The sequence below is a fragment of the Lithobates pipiens genome, unplaced genomic scaffold (genome assembly GCF_037356315.1).
Source record: "Lithobates pipiens isolate NorthernLeopardFrog02 unplaced genomic scaffold, aLitPip1_a1.2 Scaffold_22, whole genome shotgun sequence".
NCBI lineage: Eukaryota > Metazoa > Chordata > Amphibia > Anura > Ranidae > Lithobates > Lithobates pipiens.
The window spans coordinates 30,176,125-30,196,473 of NW_027507784.1; the positions used below are offsets into that span (position 1 = coordinate 30,176,125).

Genomic DNA, 20,349 nt, shown 5'->3' on the forward strand with positions numbered 1-20,349 from the left:
TGCAGGCTGCAGTTTAGTTCCTCTGGTCCATGGCGGTCTATAATTCTGATCTGTGTCTCCCTCCCCTCAAACTGAGCATTGCTTTGGGACATCCCACTATGTAATGAAGCTCCTGTGTCCCGTGATGTATGATCAAGAAAATGGGATTTTTATATACAGCTTACCTGTAAAATCCTTTTCTTGAGAGTACATCACGGGACACAGAGATCCCGCCCTTCTTGGGTTTTACGTGGTTTTTTATTGCTTTGCTACAAAACTGAGGTGCCTCCCATATGGGAGGGGTTATATAGGGAAGGAATTCTCCTTAATTGGGGTTAGCCAGTGTCCAATCACCAAAGGCGCCTATATAACCGACTATGTAATGAGCTCCTGTGTCCCGTGATGTACTCTCAAGAAAAGGATTTTACAGGTAAGCTGTATATAAAAATCCTATTATTCACTTCATGGCATCCTTTCAGTTTATGTATTATTAGATTAACGGTACTATTGAATGTTATAATTTACGATTGGGTAGTGCTACATCACATTTAGGTTTATATATTATATTGCATTTAGCACATATTGGTAAGTGCACTTTTAATGTTGGCAGCTTCCATTTTGTTTATTTGTATTTTACATATATGTATTTTTTATGAGGTGTATCAGAGGGGTTATTGAGGTTGATTAGTGCGGAAGGTTTTATTTATTTATAATAACCAAAATAACCACAAGATGGCAGTATATTACCCAACTATACAAAGGCCAAATAAACAATGGCTAAGGAAATTAACTGAAATGTAAATTCTCATAATAAAGTGTAACAGCACAAAGAAGTAAAATGGTTTATACCTTAGCCCTTGTACACACGGTCGGAGATTCCGATGGAATGTGTCCGATCGGACCGTTTTGTCGGATATTCCGACTGTGTGTGGTCTCCATCGGACTGTTTCCGTTGGAGTATCCGACGGACCAAGTTTTCCAACTTGTTGGTAAAATTTTCAGACAAAATGCTCCGATCGGACATACTCCGATCATGTGTAGAGAATTCCGATCGGACAAAGTGCCACGCATGCTCAGATCAAATTCATACACCAAAGCTATTGGCTACTAGCCTGAACGTAGTCCCATCGTAACGGAATAACGTCATCACATTCTGCACGATTGGATTTCCCGACAACTTCGTCCGACCGTGTGTATGCAACAGATTCGGACAAAATCCGACGGACAAAATCCGACTGACAAAATCCGACGGATTTGGTTGTCGGAATCTCCGAACGTGAGTACAAGGGCTTAGGCCGCGTACACACGGGCGGACTGTTCGCCCAACTTTGTTCGTCCAACAGTTTCGGCAAACAGTCAGCTCAAAATTAGCATGGACGGACATGGCCACACACGACGAACGAACAGTCCGCTGAAACCGTGCGCGATGACGTGAACGGCACGTACGACGGGACGAAAAATACGACGTCCTATACACTGCATTATAACTTTCGGCGTGTAAATCCTTTCTGAGCATGCGCGGAACTTAGTTTGTCAAGCCTACACACGGGCGGACTGTTCGCTGAAACAAGGTTTCAGCGGACAGTTTTTCGGAATTTCCGAAAAACCTTGTTCGTCCAACTGTCCGCTGAAACTGTCCGCTGAAAGCCCACACACGAGCGGACTGTCCGCCCAAACACTGTTCAGCGGACAAGGTTGGGCGAACAGTCCGCCCGTGTGTACGCGGCCTTAGAAATCCGCCAGCTCACTAAGTCAGTGCGCTCCCTGCAGCTGATGTATAATACAAAAGAACAACGATGACTGGAATACCAGTCACAGGGAAGCTGCTTTCGCAGGACACAGGAGGGGTATCATAAGCAACTCAATTAAATCAAGTAAATACAAAATATCCGTATAGATGTCAAATATTGAATGAAAATAGTATAAAAAAATTATACACATATAAAATTCCTTTCTTCTACAACTTTGTCTTTTTTATTGGCGGAAGAAGGGTATTTATATATGTGTGTGTGAGATATTTTTTTTTTTTTTATACTATTCTCATTTAATATTTGACAATTGGAAAGATATTTTGTATTTACTTAGTTTAACTAAAGGAAAATTTTTTATTTTAGTTTTGGATTGGGTGGAGAGGTATTAGACCACCTATTCGTTTTTTACTGCTGTCTGCCCCCATTAGGGAGATCCCCTCTCTCTATTTGTCCTCTTTACCGTTATCATTGAAAATGAACGTAAAAGAAAATCCCAAATTTTAGGTTGTCCCCAGAAAAGTTATACAGAGGAATGTGTGACCATTCTTCCAGAAGCACATTTGTGAGGTCAGGCACTGATGTTGAACGAGGTTGGACTGGTGCGCAGTCATGTTTCTAACGGGAAGGGGCCATCCCCAAACTGTTCCCACAAGTTGGGATCATGAAATTGTCCAAGATGTCTTGGTATGCTGACGCCTTAAGAGTTCTCTTTACTGGAACTAATGGGCCAAACCCAACCTCTGAAAAACAACCCCACACCATAATCCCCCCCCCTCCACCAAATGATTTGTACCAGTGTACAAAGCAAGGTCCATAAAGACATGGATGAGCGAGTTTGGGGTGGAAGAACTTGACTGGCCTGCACAGAGTCCTGATCTCAACCCATTAGAACACCTTTGGGATTAATTTGAGCGAAGAGCCAGGCCTTCTCATTCAACATCAGTGCCTGACCTCACAAATGCATTTCCATAGACCCACTCGTAAACCTTGTGGACGGCCTTCCCAGAAGAGGTGAAGCTGTTATAGCTGCAAAGGGCGGGCCAACTCAATACGGAACCCCACGGACTAAGACTGGGGTGCCATTAAAGTTCATGTGTGTGTAAAGGCAGGCGTTTTGGTAATATAGTGTATGTTCTAACAAGGGAATAGACCATTGTGATTTGTATGTACATTGTATTATGTTTACAGTGAGAGGTTTGCAGTAAATGATATTCTTGTATATTCACAAAAAAGTCTCTAAAAATCTGGCAAAATGACAGGTGAAAATATATATTTCACTACATGTAATGGGAGGGGGGGGGGGGGGTATTTACTAAAGGCACATAGACTGAGGACTTTACAAGTGAAGTTGCTCCAGAGCTTAGTAAATGAGGGGAAGCTCTGCTGATTTCCATCATCCAATTATGTGCAAGCAAAAAATGCATGTTATTGGTTATTCTTTGTGTAGCACTTACCCCCGAAGGAGTGTCTGAATTTGATTCGGGCCTGCATTCTGCTAATGAACCCCCCCAAATTGACTCAGTCCCCTTGACACAGCTGTGGTGCAACACAATACAGTACAATATAATGTAATGCAATATACCTGTATTGTAATCTCAGGATTCACTGGCTCCACCTGCTGGGAGAAAAAGGAACAACACTCCACACCAAAGTACTTAACCAGAAATGTATATTTACTGGAACTTGTATTGAGTAAAGTAAAATGGCAATTACAATATTTGCACTGTCACATAAACATAATGTAACAGCGCAGTAAGTATACACCACAGATTACACCTGTACAGTTGTCTTAAATGACCCCTTAGAATGCGGCTCCAATTGGGACTAGTGCTCAGAGGGACTACACCTTACTCTGGGCACCTTCCCACTTCCAGCACACCCTAGTAGCTATAGAAATGCAGGATCAATAATTAATTACAACACAATCCCTAGGGAGCTCCCCCTACTTTAATAAGATGCAAGGGGACATACTAAAAGGAATGACAGAATGGAATGGCCATAGACTTTAACAGGGAGATGGAATGCCCATAGAGAATAATGGAAAAAAAAAATTCAATTTGTGACAGACAAATCTGAGAGACATGGCAATTTATCCTTTACCACAGCTGTTCCTCAAGTAGAGTAGCAGATTGTAAGAGTGAGATTATTTGGGATTACAGCTGTTTTCTATGGAATGACAGGAATGCCCATAGAGTATAATGGGAAGCAAGATGTGACCTGGAGTCAGAACCATTGGTTACATCAGATCAATCTTTAGCAAACATACTCTCTATGTCCAGTGGTGATGTCCAAATTAGACATTAAGTGGGATTATTATTGTTTTCTATGGAATGACAAACATATGACAGAATGGAATGCCCATAGAGTATAATGGGAAGGAAGATGTGACCTGGAGTCAAAACCATTGGTCATATCATACCAATCTTTAGCAAAAATACTCTCTATGTTCAGTGGTGATGTCCAAATTAGACATTGAGTGGGTTTATTATTGTTTTCTATGGAATGACAAGGGTGAATGACAGAGTGAAATGCCCATAGAGTATAATGTGGAGCAAAATATAAACTGATTTGAAGGCAAATCTGAGACACACAGCGATTTATCCTTTCCCGCAGGTGTTCCTCAAGTAGAGAAGGATATAGTAATATTGAGATTATTTGTGATTCCAGCAGTTTACTATGGAATGACAGACATAAAAGAAAGGAATGCCCATAGAGTATATGGGAAGCGAGATGTGACCTGGAGTCAGAACCATTAGTCATATCCGATCAATGTTTTCTAGACATACTCTCTATGTTTAGTGGTGATGTTCAAAATTGAGATGAAGTGGGATTATTATTGTTTTCTATGGAATGACAAAGGTGAATGACAGAAGGGAATGCCCATAGAGTAGGGGTGCAACGGATCAAAAAACTCATGGATCGGATCATTCCTCGGATCACAGTCACGGATCGGATCATTTTTCGGATCAGCAAATAATAGTTGAATTTGCAAAAACCTGTGAAATTTCCACCGCCATATAGTTCCCACTGTAATATCCACAATCTCCCCCACTGTAATATTGTCTGAGCATGGCTGGGTACGTCTGAGCATGGCTGGATATGGCAGAGCATGGCTGGGTATGGAGGGGGTATTGGCAGGGTATGGCAGAGTATTGGCAGGTTATTGCTGGGTATTGCAGAGTAAGCTGTCAAAGAGCAGCGCTGTGGACACTACAGATGCAGCCCACAACGCTGCATCCATCCGATCTCTCCCCCTCTACTGTACAGATCAGTACAGAGAGGGCATAGAGGAACCGGCGTCATGACATGACGCCGGTTTGTTTACAAGTGATCGCATTGTAAACGGCCTGGGTGTAGAAAGATAGCCGATGCTTCGGAGCTAGGCCGAAGCCGCGGCCTTTCCACGGATCGCGGGGTGTGCCGATCCGAGCAGGGTGACCCATTCAGATCACAGATCGGTGACTATTAGGGATGAGCTTGGTGTTCGAGTCGAATGCATGTTCGACTCGAACACTGGCTGTTCGCCCGTTCGGCAAAGCCAGAACTCTGTGGGCCGTTCGTGCCAAATTCGTGTGGCGCTCACGGCCCACAATGCACTGCGCCATTGCAGTGCATTGCTGGTTCATGATTGGCCAAGCATGCACTGTGACCCCACATGCTTGGCCAATCACAGCGCCGGCAGCGAGGAGAGGCATAATTGGCCACAGGCAGGATGCCTGTGGCCAATTATAGCTCAGGCTGTTTAGTACACACCCCACACTATATAAGGCCGCCAGCGAGTTAGTGGGTGTTGTGTGCATTCAGCGCAGTATACACCTGTATCTACCCTTTATTGCAGTTCTCTAATAGAGCCATCTGCAGGAGTTAGTGGGTGTTGTTTGCTTCCAGCGCAGTATACACCTGTATCTACCCTTCACTGCTGTTCTCTAATAGAGCCATCTGCAGGAGTTAGTGAGTGTTGTGTGCCTCCAGCACAGCACAATATACACCTGTATCTACCCTTTATTGCTGGTGTTCTCTAATACAGCCATCTGCAGGAGTTAGTGGGTGTTTTGTGCCTCCAGCACAGCACAGTATACACCTGTATCTACCCTTTAATTGCTGGTGTTCTATAATAAAAGCATCTGCAGGAGTTAGTGGGTGTTGTGTGGCTCCAGCATAGCACAATATACACCTGTATCTACCCTTTATTGCTGGTGTTCTCTAATAGAGCCATCTGCAGGAGTCAGTTGGTGTTGTGTGCCTCCAGCGCAGTATACACCTGTATCTACCCTTTATTGCCGTTCTCAAATAGAGCCGTCTGCAGGAGTTAGTGGGTGTTGTGTGCCTCCAGCACAACACAGTATACACCTGTATCTACCCTTTATTGCTGGTGTTCTATCATACAGGCATCTGCAGGAGTTCTGTGCCTCCAGCACAAATTACACTACCCAATTGCTGGTTTTCCCATCTCCCTGCAGGCCATTACTATGTTTGGAAGGCTAACAAGGAGAGGCAGACAGGCATGAGCCAATAAAAAGAGGGCAAGTAGGCTCTGCGTCTAGAGACAACAGTGCTGGTCATTGGACACGGTGCATTGTCATAAGCAGGTGGCCATGGGACACGCTTGTCCCTATTTTTGGCAGCTGGATGTGTTGAGTCGCATCATGCCGAAGACTTGGTAGAGTGGATGACCAAGCCCTCTTCATCCTCCTCATCCTCTCTCACCCAGGCTCAGGGTACTAGCAAAGCAGCTGCCAACGCATCCTCTTCCCTCGTCTCAATGTCATCATCAGTCACTCCTTCCCTAGACCCACCATGTCCTCCTGAGGAGTCCCCCGAACTGTTTGAGCACAGTGTCGGGTACATGCTCCAGGAGGATGCCCAGTGTTTTGTAGTCTCTGATGATGATACTCAGCTAGAGGAAGGCAGTAGCGTGAGCGCAGAGAGAGAGGAGATGCTCAAGAAGGACAGCAATCTGGCAGTCATGTTCGACAAGCTGCAGCATACTGCCAGGTTTGCTCCAGTGATGAAGAGGGAGGGGATGATGAGGTCACTGACTCCACGTGGGTGCCTGGTAGGAGAGAGGAGGAGGAGGAGGCACATCTCCAATGAGGCAGGATGCCCTCTGGGGGCCAGCTTAGGGGCAGCACACCGCCTGAATCACACCGCAGAGCTCCGCCTGTCCAGGGCGCTGCCTCTGCGCATTATTCTAAAAGTTATTTGGTGTGAGCCTTTTTTGAGACGAGTGCATCAGTTCGCACCGCTGCTATTTGCAACATATGTCTCAAACGTATCTCGTGTGGCCAAAAACATCAGCTGCTTGGGCACCACATGCTTGACCAGACATATGTTGACCTGCCATGCAACTCATTGGCAAGCGTACCTCAAAGACACACACCAAAGAAAAAGCGGACCTCTCCTTGCTCCTCATCAGCTGGGATCTCCAACCCCACTAGACCTTCAGTGTAGGTGTAGAATTAGGTGTGTCACAGCCAAGTGCTTTCGGGCACTCTGCTAGCAGTACACCCATGTCCGATTGTAGCAGCCAAATTTCCCTGCCCAAGCTGCTGGACCGTAGAAAGAAGTTCACTCCCAGCCATCTACATGCCCAGCGGTTGAATGCTAGCTTGACTAAATTGCTAGCACTTCAACTGCTGCCTTTTCAGTTGGTAGACTCGCAGGTACCCAAATGCCACTTTTTCTCATGGAAGGCGATTCCTGCTCTCTACGGCATGTGGAAGGCAATGTCCTTGCCTCGCTGGACAGGGCGGTCAGTGGTAAGGTGCATAATACCACTGACTTATGGTCCAGCAGGCATGGACAGGGGTGTTACCTGTCTTTTACAGCCCATTGGGTCACTCTTTTGGCAGCTGGGAAGGATGCAGGACAAGGTGCAGTAGTGATGGAGGTTGTTCCGCCACCATGCCTCCAAAATGCTACTACTGGTTGTGACACACCTCTCTCATCCACCCCCTCCTCTTCTTCTTCCTCCATGGCCTCTTCCAGTGCTCTGTCCTCGGAACCAGCGGTGCTTCATAGGCGTTCAAGGGGCTAGGCAAATACGCAGGCAAAACAATGCCATGGCGTGCTTGTGCTGGTTTGTTTGGGGGACAGGAGCCACACTGGGGCAGATATTTTGTCAGCTCTGCAGGGGCAGGCCGAGAGGTGGTTGACGCCACGTCAACTTAAGCCAAGAATGGTGGTTTGCGACAATGGCACCAACCTCCTCTCCGCCCTCCGGGGACAACTGACCCATGTGCCCTGTGTGGCTCACGTCCGTAACCTGATGGTGCAGCGGTTCTTGGGCAGGTACCCGGGCTTACAGGATGTCCTGAAGCAGGCCAGGAAAGTCTGTGTGCATTTCTGCCGATCATTGAATGCCAGTGCTTGGCTGACTGAGCTCCAAAAGGAGTTGAACCTGCCCAAGAACCGCCTTATATGTGACATGCCCACCAGGTGGAACTCAACGTTGGCCATGCTTCAGCGGCTGCACATACAGCAGAGGGCCATCAATGAGTACCTGTGCGACTACGGCACTAGGACATTGTCAGGGGAGCTCGGTTTTCTCTCACCACGCCAGTGGCGCATGATCTGGGATGCATGCACTGTCCTGTCACCGCTTGAGGAGGCCACAAGGATGGTGAGCAGTGACAGTGCATGCATCAGTGACACTGTACCTCTTGTCCACCTGCTGGAGCATACGCTGCGTGGAATAATGGACAGGGCACTTGAAGCAGAACAGAGGCAGGAAGAGGACTTCCTTGCCCCTCAAGGCCCCCTTTATCCAGACAGTGTTTCTGCTGTCCCACCCATCACACAGGAAGAGGAGGAGAAGGAGGAGGAGGAGGATGATTGCGTCAGCATGGAGGTAGAGCCTGGCACTCAGCATCAGCAGTCTTGTAGGGATGATTTACAGTCCCAAGAAACCCATGGACTTGTACGTGGCTGGGAGGAGGTAGCTGCGGATCATGTTGTCCTTAGTGACCTAGAGGACTAACCTACGCTGCATGGCCTCCCTGATCCTGCAAAGCCTGCGGAAGGATCCTCGTATTCTTCGGATCAAGGAGAGGGACCATTACTGGCTGGCCACTCTCCTTGATCCATGGTACAAGGGTAAGGTTGCCGACCCTATCTTGCCCTCGCAGAGGGAGCAGAGGATGAGACATCTCTGGGAGGCCTTGCAGAAAGGTCTGTGAAACGCGTTCCCAGAGACTGGGAGGTAACAAACTCCTGGTCCTGGACAACATGTTGCTGAGGCATCGGTCAGAAGGAGCGGTGGAGAAGGTGGCCGTCTGATGCTTTCAGACAATTTTTTAGTCCGCAGCCCCAAGGTATGATCGGTTCCAGCAACCATCGCCAGCGTCTGATTTACATGGTGCAGGAATACCTAGGGGCAAGGTCAGACTTGGACACCTTTCCCACCAAAAATCCTCTGGCTTACTGGCTCTTGAGGGTGGATCACTGGCCAGAGCTTGCACAGTATGCAATTGAGCTACTGGCCTGTCCTGCATCCAGCGTTCTTTCGGAACGCACCTTCAGTGCTGCTGGTGGCTTTGTTACCGATCACAGGGTGCGCCTGTCTACTGACTCAGTTGATAGATCATCAAGATGAATCAGTCTTGGATCACCCACAGCTACCAAGCACCTGAAGCTGATGTAACCCAATAATTTTTTTGGAAATACCACATCCCTTCAAGACTGCCTATGCTGATGCTGAGTGACTGTCCTGTTATGTTGACTGTCTATCCTCTTCCTCCTCTGCTGATATCTTGGAAGAACATTTTTGGTTCTGGGTGATGCCACCAGCCCAATTTTTCAGCCCCTGTTTAACTTTTTGATGCAATGCTTTGCAGCAGGGCTCATTCCTGCACTCCAACTAGAGTATCTGGGAGAGGTTGCAGTGTTGTGGCACCAGCAAGCAGTGCCTAAGGCCCAATTTTTCTACCACTGTTCAACAATGGCATGTAATTACAATTCTTGATATAATATTTTATAGCAGGGCCCTCCAGCGCCCACCAAGAGTCACTTTGAGGGCTTACAGTGTTGTGGCAACACCAACACCTTGTTCCGCCATTTCTGCAGAGCATATAGGGCAGGCCCCTAATTTCAAACATCCAACTTACAAACATCTCCTACTTGCAAACGCAAGGAGACAGCAGGAAGTAAGATGAAAAAAGACAGACGGCAAAACAAGTTATACAGGGGTGATAACCCCTCCCCATGTTTTCCAAAAAGCTTAAAAATAGATTTTTTGACTGGAGCTACACTTTAAAAATGTACCAGTTCAAAATTACAAACAGATTCTACTTAACACAACAAACCTACACAGTCCCTGTATTGTTTGCACCGCCTGTATACTCCTGTTCTGAGTATATAGGGCCTGGGGGCCCCACGCCTTTCCTTTTTTTTAATATGGGTACGGGTTCCCCTTAATATCCGTACAAGACCCAAAGGGGCTGGTAATGGGCAGGGAGGGCTACCCATGCCATTTTTCTCAATGATTTTCATCCATATTGCCAGAACCAGATATTACATTAAAACCGCAAACAGTTTTAAATTATTTTTTTTCTGTTAAATGTCATTTTGTGCAGGGACTGTTCTAAACACGGGAAACACGTGGCACTTCACAGGCATTCTACAGACACCCCCCAGGCACGATATTTAAAGGAACATTTCACTTTTTTTTCACTTTTAATCGTCATTAAAATCAGTGCTCCGAAAAAAAACGGCAGTTTTTAAAAACATTTTAGGCATTTTCCCCTGTCCCCTGGGGCAGGAGCCAGGTCGCCAAACCCTTTTTAGGACAATATCTTGCATATTAGCCATTAAAATGATTTCGAACGTTCGAGTCCCATAGACTTCAATGAGGTTCTAAAGTTCGCACAAATTTTCGGTCCGTTCGAAAGTTCTGGTGCGAACCGAACCGGGGGATGTTCGGCTCATCCCTAATAGAGAGTATGTCTGCTAAAGATTGATCTCATATGACCAATGGTTCTGACTCCAGGTCACATCTTGCTTCCCTTTATACTCTATGGGCATTCCTTTCTATTATGTATCTGTCATTCCATAGAAAACAGCTGTAATCCCAAATAATCTCAATCTTACAATCTGCTACTCTACTTGAGGAACAGCTGTGGTAAAAGGATAAATTGCTGTCTCTCAGATTTGCCTGCAAATGAGTTTATATTTTACTTCCCATTATACTCTATAGGCATTCCATTCTGTCATTTGTTTGTCATTCCATAGAAAACAATAATAATCTTGTTTAATGTCAAATTTGGACATCACCGATGAAAATAGAGAGTATGTCTGCTAAAGATTGATCTGATATGACCAATGGTTCTGACTCCAGGTCACATCTTGCTTCCCATTATACTCTATGGGCATTCCTGTCATTCCATAGAAAACAGCTGTAATCTTTTGTAATCCCAAATTATCTCAATCTTAAATCTGCTACTCTACTTGAGGAACAGCTGTGGTAAAGGATAGATTGCCATGTCTCTCAGATTTGCCTGCAAACGAGTTTATATTTTACTTCCCATTATACTCTATGGGCATTCCATTCTGTCATATGTTTTTCATTCCATAGAAAACAATAATAATCCCACTTAATGTCTAATTTGGACATCACCAATGAACATAGAGAGTATGTTTCCTAAAGAATGATCTGATATGGTCAATGGTTTTGACTCCAGGTCACATCTTGCTTCCCATTATACTCTATGGGCATTCCTTTCTATTATTTATCTCTCATTCCATAGAAAACAGCTGTAAACCCAAATAATCCCAATCTTACAATCTGCTACTCTACTTGAGGAACAACTTTGGTAAAGGATAAATTGCCATGTCTCTCAGATTTGCCTGCAAATGAGTTTATATTTTACTTCCCATTATACTCTATGGGCATTCCACTCTGTCATATATCTGGTCATTCCATAGAAAACAATAATAATCCCATTTAATGTCAAATTTGGACATCACTGCTGAACGTAGAGAATATGTCTGCTAAAGATTGATCTGATATGACCAATGGTTCTGACTCCAGGTCACATCTTCCTTCCCATTATACTCTATGGGCATTCCATTCTGTCATATGTTTGTCATTCCATAGAAAACAATAATAATCCCACCTAATCTCAAAATTAAACATGGCCACTGATATTTAAAAGTAGGTTAGCAAAAAATACATTTGCTATGTCTAAAGACTCTCTCACTAATTGATATTTTTTTTCTATTATTCTCTATGGGCATTCCATCTCCCTGTTAAAGTCTATGGGCATTCCATTCTGTCATTCCTTTTAGTATGTCCCAATGCAAGGCCTTGCAATAAAGGATGCAGTCTTTGATCTTCTTTTCTTCTGCTAGCAATAGTTGTTGTAACAATTGTAATCCAACAGTAATCCGAGGAATCCGTGGAACAACAAAGGTTAAAGTGAGATGAATATTAGAACCGTTCCTGTAGCGTGATACACTTGTAATTGCCTCTGGTGTAACACAGTGCGAATAGTATTGTGATGAATAGGCTTGGGCCTGTTTAAACTCAGTCTGTCTATTAGATTCTTCTCCATGGGACTACAAGTCCCAGCAACATTGTGTTAAAGTCTAGGTGTATGCAAGTGCATAAGAAACTGTGGGCAACAGCCCTCTCACCAAACTGGGTCTGAAGAATAAGTCAGCTCCACTCCGCTGGTCTCAGTCCATTTGCTGCGGCCACGCCGTCACGCTGTTCAGCTTCACAAGGTCACCAGGAGCTCTCAGTTACCTCCGTCAGGGTGCCTCTGGATCCTTCCCGATCCGACCACATTGTGGTCCCAGCACGCTGTGGTGTGAAGTCCTCCTCTAGCTTTAGATTGCTGCTCTGCAGTCTGCAGTTCTCTGGGGATCTCCTTACAGGTCCTCACAGGAAGGCCATGTGTCCAGAAGAGAGAGAAAATGGCCACGCAGGCCCTTTTATAGCCTACCCAGCATGCAGTTCAGTAGAGGGTGATCATGGATAGGTCACCTGGCATTCTGGGTAGATAAGGTCAAATAACGAAAATAAACAGTCACTTCCTGTTATCTTTCCAACACTATGAAAAGGAAAATAACTAAAGTCCATTTCCAGTTTTGGTCATTAGATGGCGCCAAATACTAAAGAATAACGTCCATATTTTTACATTGTATTCACATTAACATACGATTAGTAGGCAAAAATGTCAGTGCTACATTTGTAAAGTGAAACATTACTCATTTACTAATCTCTGGAGCAACTTGTAAAGTGCAGTCTGCTTACCTTAAAGTAGAACTATAGGCACAACTTATTTTTTCTTCATTTAGATCGAGTGAAGGAAGGTTTTTTTTCCATCTATGTCCCATTGAGGAGATTTCTCTTCACTTTCTGTCCCATAGCCAAACATGAAGTGAGAGGAAATCCCTGCAAATTAACCACTTCAGCCCCAGAAGATTTGGCTGCTCAATGACCAGGCCATTTTCTGGGATTCGGCACTGCGTCGCTTTAACTGGCAATTGTGCGGTCGTGTGACGTTGCACTCAAACAAAATTGATGTTGTTTTTTCCCCCCAAATAGAGATTTGTTTTGGTGGTATTTGATCACCTCTGCGGTTTTTATTTTTTGCGCTATAAACAAAAGAAGAGCGACAATTTTGAAAAACAAAAGAAAACAATATTTTGTACTTTTTCTGTAATAAATATCCCACATTTTTCTAAAAAAGACATTTTTCCTCATGTATTCTTCTACATATTTTTGGTAAAAAAAAAATTGCAATAAACGTATATTGATTGGTTTGCGCAAAGTTTATAGCGTGTACAAAATAGTGGATAGTTTTATGTCATTTTTATTATTATTATTTTTTTTTCTACTAGCAATGGCAGGAATGCGACATTATGGCGGACAAATTGGACACATTTTTGGGACCATTGACATTTATACAGCGATCAGTGCTATAAAAATGCACTGATTACTGTATAAATGTCACTGGCAAGGAAGGGTCTAACACTAGGGGGCGATCAAGGGGTTAAATGTGTTCCCTGACTGTGTGTTCTAACTGTGGGGGAGGGGACTGCCTAGAGGAAATGACAGATCGTTGTTCCCAGCTATTAGGAACTGACAATCTGCATCTCCTCTCCTCATAGAACAGGGATTTGTGTGTTTACACGTCTCTGTTATGCCTCTTGTGCCGCGTTTGCGCTTAAAGGGACCGACGTACAGCTACGACGGTTGACGGGAACGTTTTGACTTGTTTTACTATGATGACGGCGGCTGGTCAGCAAGTGGTTAAAGGAATCCTTGGGGAGCCCCTCAGGTCACCAGAAGCAGTGACCTCAATGAAAAATTCCCTCTATTACTGTTCTAAGGACAACCCAACATTTGGGATTTTCTTTCACTTTCAGTGATAATGGTAAACAGGACAAATAGAGACGGGGAATCTCCCTAACAGGGGCACAGACAGCAATAAAACCTGACAGGGGTTCTAATCCTTCTCTAATCTATCCAGTACTAAAACGTTTTTCCTCTAGTTATACATTAAAGTGGAACTCCTCTCTCTCAATCAACATTGTCTATTTTGAATCCTCACACTGCTAGTATTAGTAAATAGATAGAGAATTATATAATATTTACTTGTTTTAAACCGTTTTTACATCTCTTCAGTTGCTTCCTGGTTTCCATGTCTAGACAAATGATGCCATCAATCCCAAGAGTCTTCAGGAGAGGGGGAGGGGTTTTCTCAGCTAAGCACACCATCCTGTCTGCATGCCTGAGCTAAGGGCAGATGGATTCCAGGATGTAATTGCTCCATGAATCATCTGCCCTTATTCAAGATGGCCACAGCCAGAAATGAGAGGCGGTGCTTTTCTACAGGATTTTGCTTCAATTATTATAAATGAAATACATTTTGGTTTGTGGTGCTCAGACACAGTGTAGTTCCACTTTAAGTAAATCAACCCCAATGACTTCCATATTTAGGTTTCTATACATTACAGGTGAGAGAACTGATCCAAAAATGAAATGCAGAGACTACTCCGAATTGGCAATTCTATATTTACATTCCTAAATACCGCATGTCTGGACCACGACTTCAAGTGATTGTAAACTATCATCTTGTAAAACAACCCATTCAGTTTAAAATAGAAATGGAAGGCAAAATATTTGTGTACAGAAATAAAAAACATTATAAATACCTTTTCCCCTCTTTTTCTAAGTGATCACATGTCTTCTGTTCTCAGCTGCATAAGAGCTGGGGCAGCGGGTCGGGGGGGGGGGGGGGGTTGGGTGTCAGGACAAGTCTGATCATTGGAGGAGAGCAGGCTGAGTTCCCAGCATAGCTAGAGAAGTGACCATGGTGTGTTTTGATGCTTAGTGTGGTCAGTTTTTAATAGGAAAGCAGAGGAAGGTACCGTAGGAACACCGGGGATTTCATACAAAGGAAGCAATACAAAGAGATCAGGAGACTCTCATACAAGTACATGGTACAGCAACCACATATCAGGAATATGAAATGTTGGGGTAACAGACATTTTAATTACAACATTCATTTATTTATTTCCTTCTGTGAATTGACTTTGACCCATTTTTGGGGATATTTACTGAGCATTTTGAGTGTTTTGTGGTAAATGCGGTAAAGCGGCATAGTGAATTGACAATTTCAGGCTGACGTGTGAGGCCGCGTACACACGGGCGGACTGTTCGCCCAACTTTGTTCGTCCAACAGTTTCGGCAAACAGTCCGCTCAAAATTAGCATGAACGGACATGGCCACACACGACGAACGAACAGTTTGCTGAAACCGTGCGCGATGACGTGAACGGCACGTACGACGGGACGAAAAATACGACGTCCTATACACTGCATTATAACTTTCGGCGTGTTAAGCCTTTCTGAGCATGCGCGCAACTTTGTTTGTCGAACAAGCCTACACACGAGCGGACTGTTCGCTGAAACAAGGTTTCAGCGGACAGTTTTTCGGAATTTCCGAAAAACCTTGTTCGTCCAACTGTCCGCTGAAACTGTCCGCTGAAAGCCCACACACGAGCGGACTGTCCGCCCAAACACTGTTCAGCGGACAAGGTTGGGCGAACAGTCCGCCCGTGTGTACGCGGCCTCATATTTCGGGGGATGCGTCTGAACACCTAAATACCGCATGTGATGTACTTCAGTGAATGGAGTCCAGTGTGACTTTAGTGTTATAGTATAATGGGGTTTTGTTCCTAAATATTGGAAATAAAAATAGATTTCTACATTCTTCTGCCAACATATTGAATTGTAAACATCAAGGGAAAACAAATGATTCAAAAAAATGTTTATAACTTTATTTTACAGAATTGAAAAGAAAGGAGCACTTTGTGGATGAACATTGTGTGGAACTGATACAAAGGATCCATCAGATAGAGCCAATCCTGGATGGTCTTATGGCAAGGGGTCTGTTGACAGATGAACAGTGTGACACAATACGGGGCGAACGAACCTCACAAGATAAGATGAGAACGCTGTACTCTTTGATCAGAGGGTGGAGTAATACCGACAAGGATATTTTATACAACTTATTAAATGAACATAACCCCTCACTGATCAGAGACCTGGAAGAGCGAGGTACGTCTCACCACTATTTCACTATTTTATGTTGCGTCTTGCAGCGTGCTCTGCACCTAAATTTACCATGTTACCAACAGTAACCAATCAGATTGAAAATGAAAGGAAGCCTAGGATTGGTTCTCTTGGCCATGTGATACTGTTTGCTGAAATTATTATTACAGTTTAATCATTTGTACCAACTGACATATCACACAAGTCCTGGTAAAGAGGAACTTTAGTCAGAAAATGAAGTCCTGCTAGATGACTTCATACTAGGGTGACCACATTTCCAAACTGCCATTCAGGCACCCGTCCAAAAAATATGTTTTTTGATACTTTTTTTGCAAATTTTTGGCAAAAAAAAAAAAAGCAAACAGTGGTAACCAGCTTAGACAGGTGGTATGGACAGCAGAACGGATGGGGACACGGAGAAAGAACGGAGGGGGACACGGAAGAAGAACGGATTGCCTCTCTTCTTCCTCCGTGTCCCCCTCTGTTCTGCTGTCCCCCTCCGTTCTTCCTCCGTGCCCCCCTCTGTTCTGCTGCTGCCCCCCCTCCGTTCTTCCTCTGTGTCCCCCTCCGTTCTGCTGTCCCCCTCCGTTCTGCTGTCCCCCTCCGTTCTGCTGTCCCCCTCCGTTCTTCATCCGTGTCCCTCTCCGTTCTGCTGCTGTCCCCCTCCGTTCTTCATACGTGTCCCTCTCCGTTCTGCTGCTGTCCCCCTCCGTTCTGCTGTCCCCCTCCGTTCTTCCTCCGTGTCCCCCTCCGTTCTTCCTCCGTGTCCTCCTCCATGCTTCTGCTGTCCCCCTCCGTTCTTCCTCCATGTCCCCCTCCGTTCTGCTGTCCCCCTCCATTCTTTTTTTTATTTTTTAACCAGAGTGAGGTTTATTGAGCATATATGAAAAAAGATTACATAGCAATACTCAAACAAAAAGTAGGCGCAACAGGCGCCAAACACCATGAAGAGGGGTACATTCCATGTCCGACATGATAGGCTAAGAGATACAGTGTACACAAGAATCATGACTACAGGTAATACATGTATACATGCAATAGGGCGCCCAGACAGAATTGTTAAAGATTGCTGCTCACCCCCTGCTCACATCATCTACCCCGTGCAGCTGTGGGGAGTATCCAACCACCCATCCCATATTTTATGGAATTTCGTAAGGCATCCTCGGTTGGAATAAATAAGTCTTTTGTAGGGTAGAGTTTGGTTAACTGCTCTCTTCCACTGCTGGACCGTCGGGGGGTCTGGTCTGAGCCATAGTCGAGCTATCTGCATCCTAGCAGCGAAGAGAGTCTCTTGTAAAAGTATCCTAAGATATTTACTTTCTTCCTGAAGGGGGAGGAGACTGAGAATACATTGGCGTGGGCAGAGTGTGAGGGGAGACCCCATATGGTCATGCAGGAATTGGATTATCTGAGCCCAATACCTTTGGATGGGGGGGACAGGTCCAAATGAGATGATAAAATGTGCTGGCTGGGTCGCCGCATTGGGGGCATGCAGGGTCAAGGCCGGATTTGTACTTAGATAACCGTCCAGGGGTGATATAGGAGCGATGAAGTATGTATAGGTGGGTCAGCCTATCCGACAACTTGGGGGAGACCTCAGTCGACACCGACAGTATCTCTCCCCAGTGCTCGTCCTCTATCGGTCCAACATCAGCCTCCCATCTAGGTTTAAGACTATAAGCATGGGCCGTAGCCCGAGGGGTGAGGAGGTGTGCGTAAATGGTGGAAGTGAGCTTATGAGAATCACTACCAAAGGCCAGGCTCGCCAGGGGAGTGCACACCAGGATCGGAGGCGCATTCCCAAACTGAGCCTGCAATGCATGGCGGACCTGCAGGTAGCGGAAAAACACATGGTTCGGGAGACCAAACTCTTCCTTAAGAGCCTGGAAAGTCTTAACACCCTGAGTCGTGTAAAAATGAGATAAATATATGACCCCTCTACATATCCATATTTTGTAATCCGGGATCCCCAGCAGCTCCGGGATATCAAAGTTAGAGGTGTATGTGCGTGCAATGAGGAGGCCCCAGACCTAGACTGCACCACTCGCCACAGTCGGCAATGGTGCGCAATCATAGTATGCTTATAGTTCGAGCAGGGGACAGCTCTGTGTTTGCAAAAGAGTATTTGGAAGGGATGTGCAATAACATCTGTAATCGAGGCACACACCAGGAGGGAGTACCTCAGTTTGTCATATGTGTTCAAATAATAAAAATGGGAAAGCTGGGAGGCCAGATAATACGTCTCTAAGTCGGGAAGGGCAGCGCCGCCGAGGCGGACCGGGCACTTGAGGGTCTGCCAGGCCAGCTTATGCCTGGCAGAGCCCCATACGAATGAGTTGAGAATCGATTCCATATCGCGGAACAGTCGCGACGGTACATGGAGTGGGGCATGCCAAAAAATGTAAAGGAGCTTGGGGAGAAGAATCATTTTGACGAGACCCAGGCGGCCCATGACCCCGAGGGGGGAGTCTGGACCACACCTGGGTCTTCCGCTTCAAAAGGGGGTAGAGGGGCTCAAGGTTAAGGCTGATATAGTCCGCGAGGGAGCGAGAGCAGTGTATGCCGAGGTATTTGATGCGGTCCATACGCTCAAGAGGCAATAAAGCCTGCGCCCTCGTGGGGGCGGCGATATCGATGGGGAGAATTTGGGACTTGGACCAATTGATGCGGAGACCTGAAAAAGCTCCAAAGCGGCGAACCACCTCCAAAACCGCCGCAAGAGAGGGGCCGGCATCCTCCAGGTATAACAACATGTCATCCGCATAGAGGCTGATAACCTCCGACAGCTGACCCACTCGGAGACCGCGGATACCCGGATGCGCTCTGATGGCAATAGCCAGGGGCTCCACCGCCAATGTATACAGCATGGGCGAAATGGGGCAACCCTGGCGCGTGCCTCTCGCCAGGGAAAAGGGGCTGGAGATCTGGCCATTGACAAGAACTCGGGCAGTGGGGGCCTGGTAAAGAAGCTGTATCCAGCGCACAAATTTAGGTCCAAAACCAAAACTGTGCAAGCATTCCCACAAGTACCCCCACTCCACCGAGTCAAATGCCTTGGCGGCATCTAGGCTAACATCAACCCTAGAACCAATATTGTCGTGAGAGGCTTGTAAGTTCATAAACAGTCGTCTTAGGTTAAAGGCCGTGTTCTTTCTGGGCATAAAGCCGGTCTGGTCCGTGTGTATGAGATGGAGTATTACCTTGTTGAGTCTGAGGGCGAGGATTTTGGCCAAGATTTTTACGTCCAGTTGCAGGAGCGAGATGGGTCTGTATGATTCAGGGTAGAGGGGGCCTTTGCCTGGCTTGGGAATGAGAACAATCAGTGCTTCGTTCATGGAGCGGGGGAATACACCGGTATCAAATATGTGGGTGTATAGCAGGTGGAGCTTGGGGAGCAGGGCCTCCTGAAACTGGGCATAAAACTCCCGAGGAAGGCCGTCTGAACCTGGGGCTTTAGAAGGCGGCAAACATGCTATCGCCTCCGCTATACATTCCTCGGTGATGGGAGCTTCCAGGAGCTCCATCTGGGAGTCTGTGAGGACCGGGAAGTCTACCGTCTGCAACAGGGCACGCAAGTCGTCCAAGGAGCCAGTGGCCTCAGAGGTGTACAGGTCGGCATAAAAGCGCCGAAATTCCTGAGCCACCTCCTGTGGATCCGACAGCGTGGCTCCCGCCGCAGACCTGAGCTGGACCACAACCGGAGGGCTGTGATCCAGATGAGCCATGTAGGCCAGCAGTTTCCCAGCCTTCTCCCCGTATTCATAAACTTTTTGTTTGCTGAAAAAGACCTTCCTCCCCGCTCCATCTAGGTGCAATTGATCGGTGAGTCTAGACTGCAGTCTCAGTTTAGAGGAGTTGGAGGGTGTAGGATGCACAAGAAACGCGCTCTCCAGCTCCCCCAGCAACTGTTCAGCCTGCTGCAGTGCTAGCCCCGAGGATTTCTTGAATTGATTAATACGAATAGACATAAACATGCGGGCGTGCAATTTAAAAGCTTCCCAGACCAGCCCAAATGATGCAGAGTCCGTATTAGTCCGAAAATAATAAACCCACTCCC

At 45.9% G+C, this 20,349-nt stretch overlaps 1 protein-coding gene across 1 annotated transcript in view; it reads left to right on the plus strand.

Moving 5' to 3' along the window:
• LOC143925640 (uncharacterized) overlaps positions 1 to 20,349 on the plus strand; it is a 107,650-nt gene that overhangs the window by 25,477 nt on the left and 61,824 nt on the right. The window contains exon 2 of the mRNA XM_077450106.1: positions 16,029 to 16,298. Within this exon, the coding sequence (XP_077306232.1) occupies positions 16,029 to 16,298 (270 nt within the window). The remainder of the gene's footprint in view (positions 1 to 16,028; positions 16,299 to 20,349) is intronic.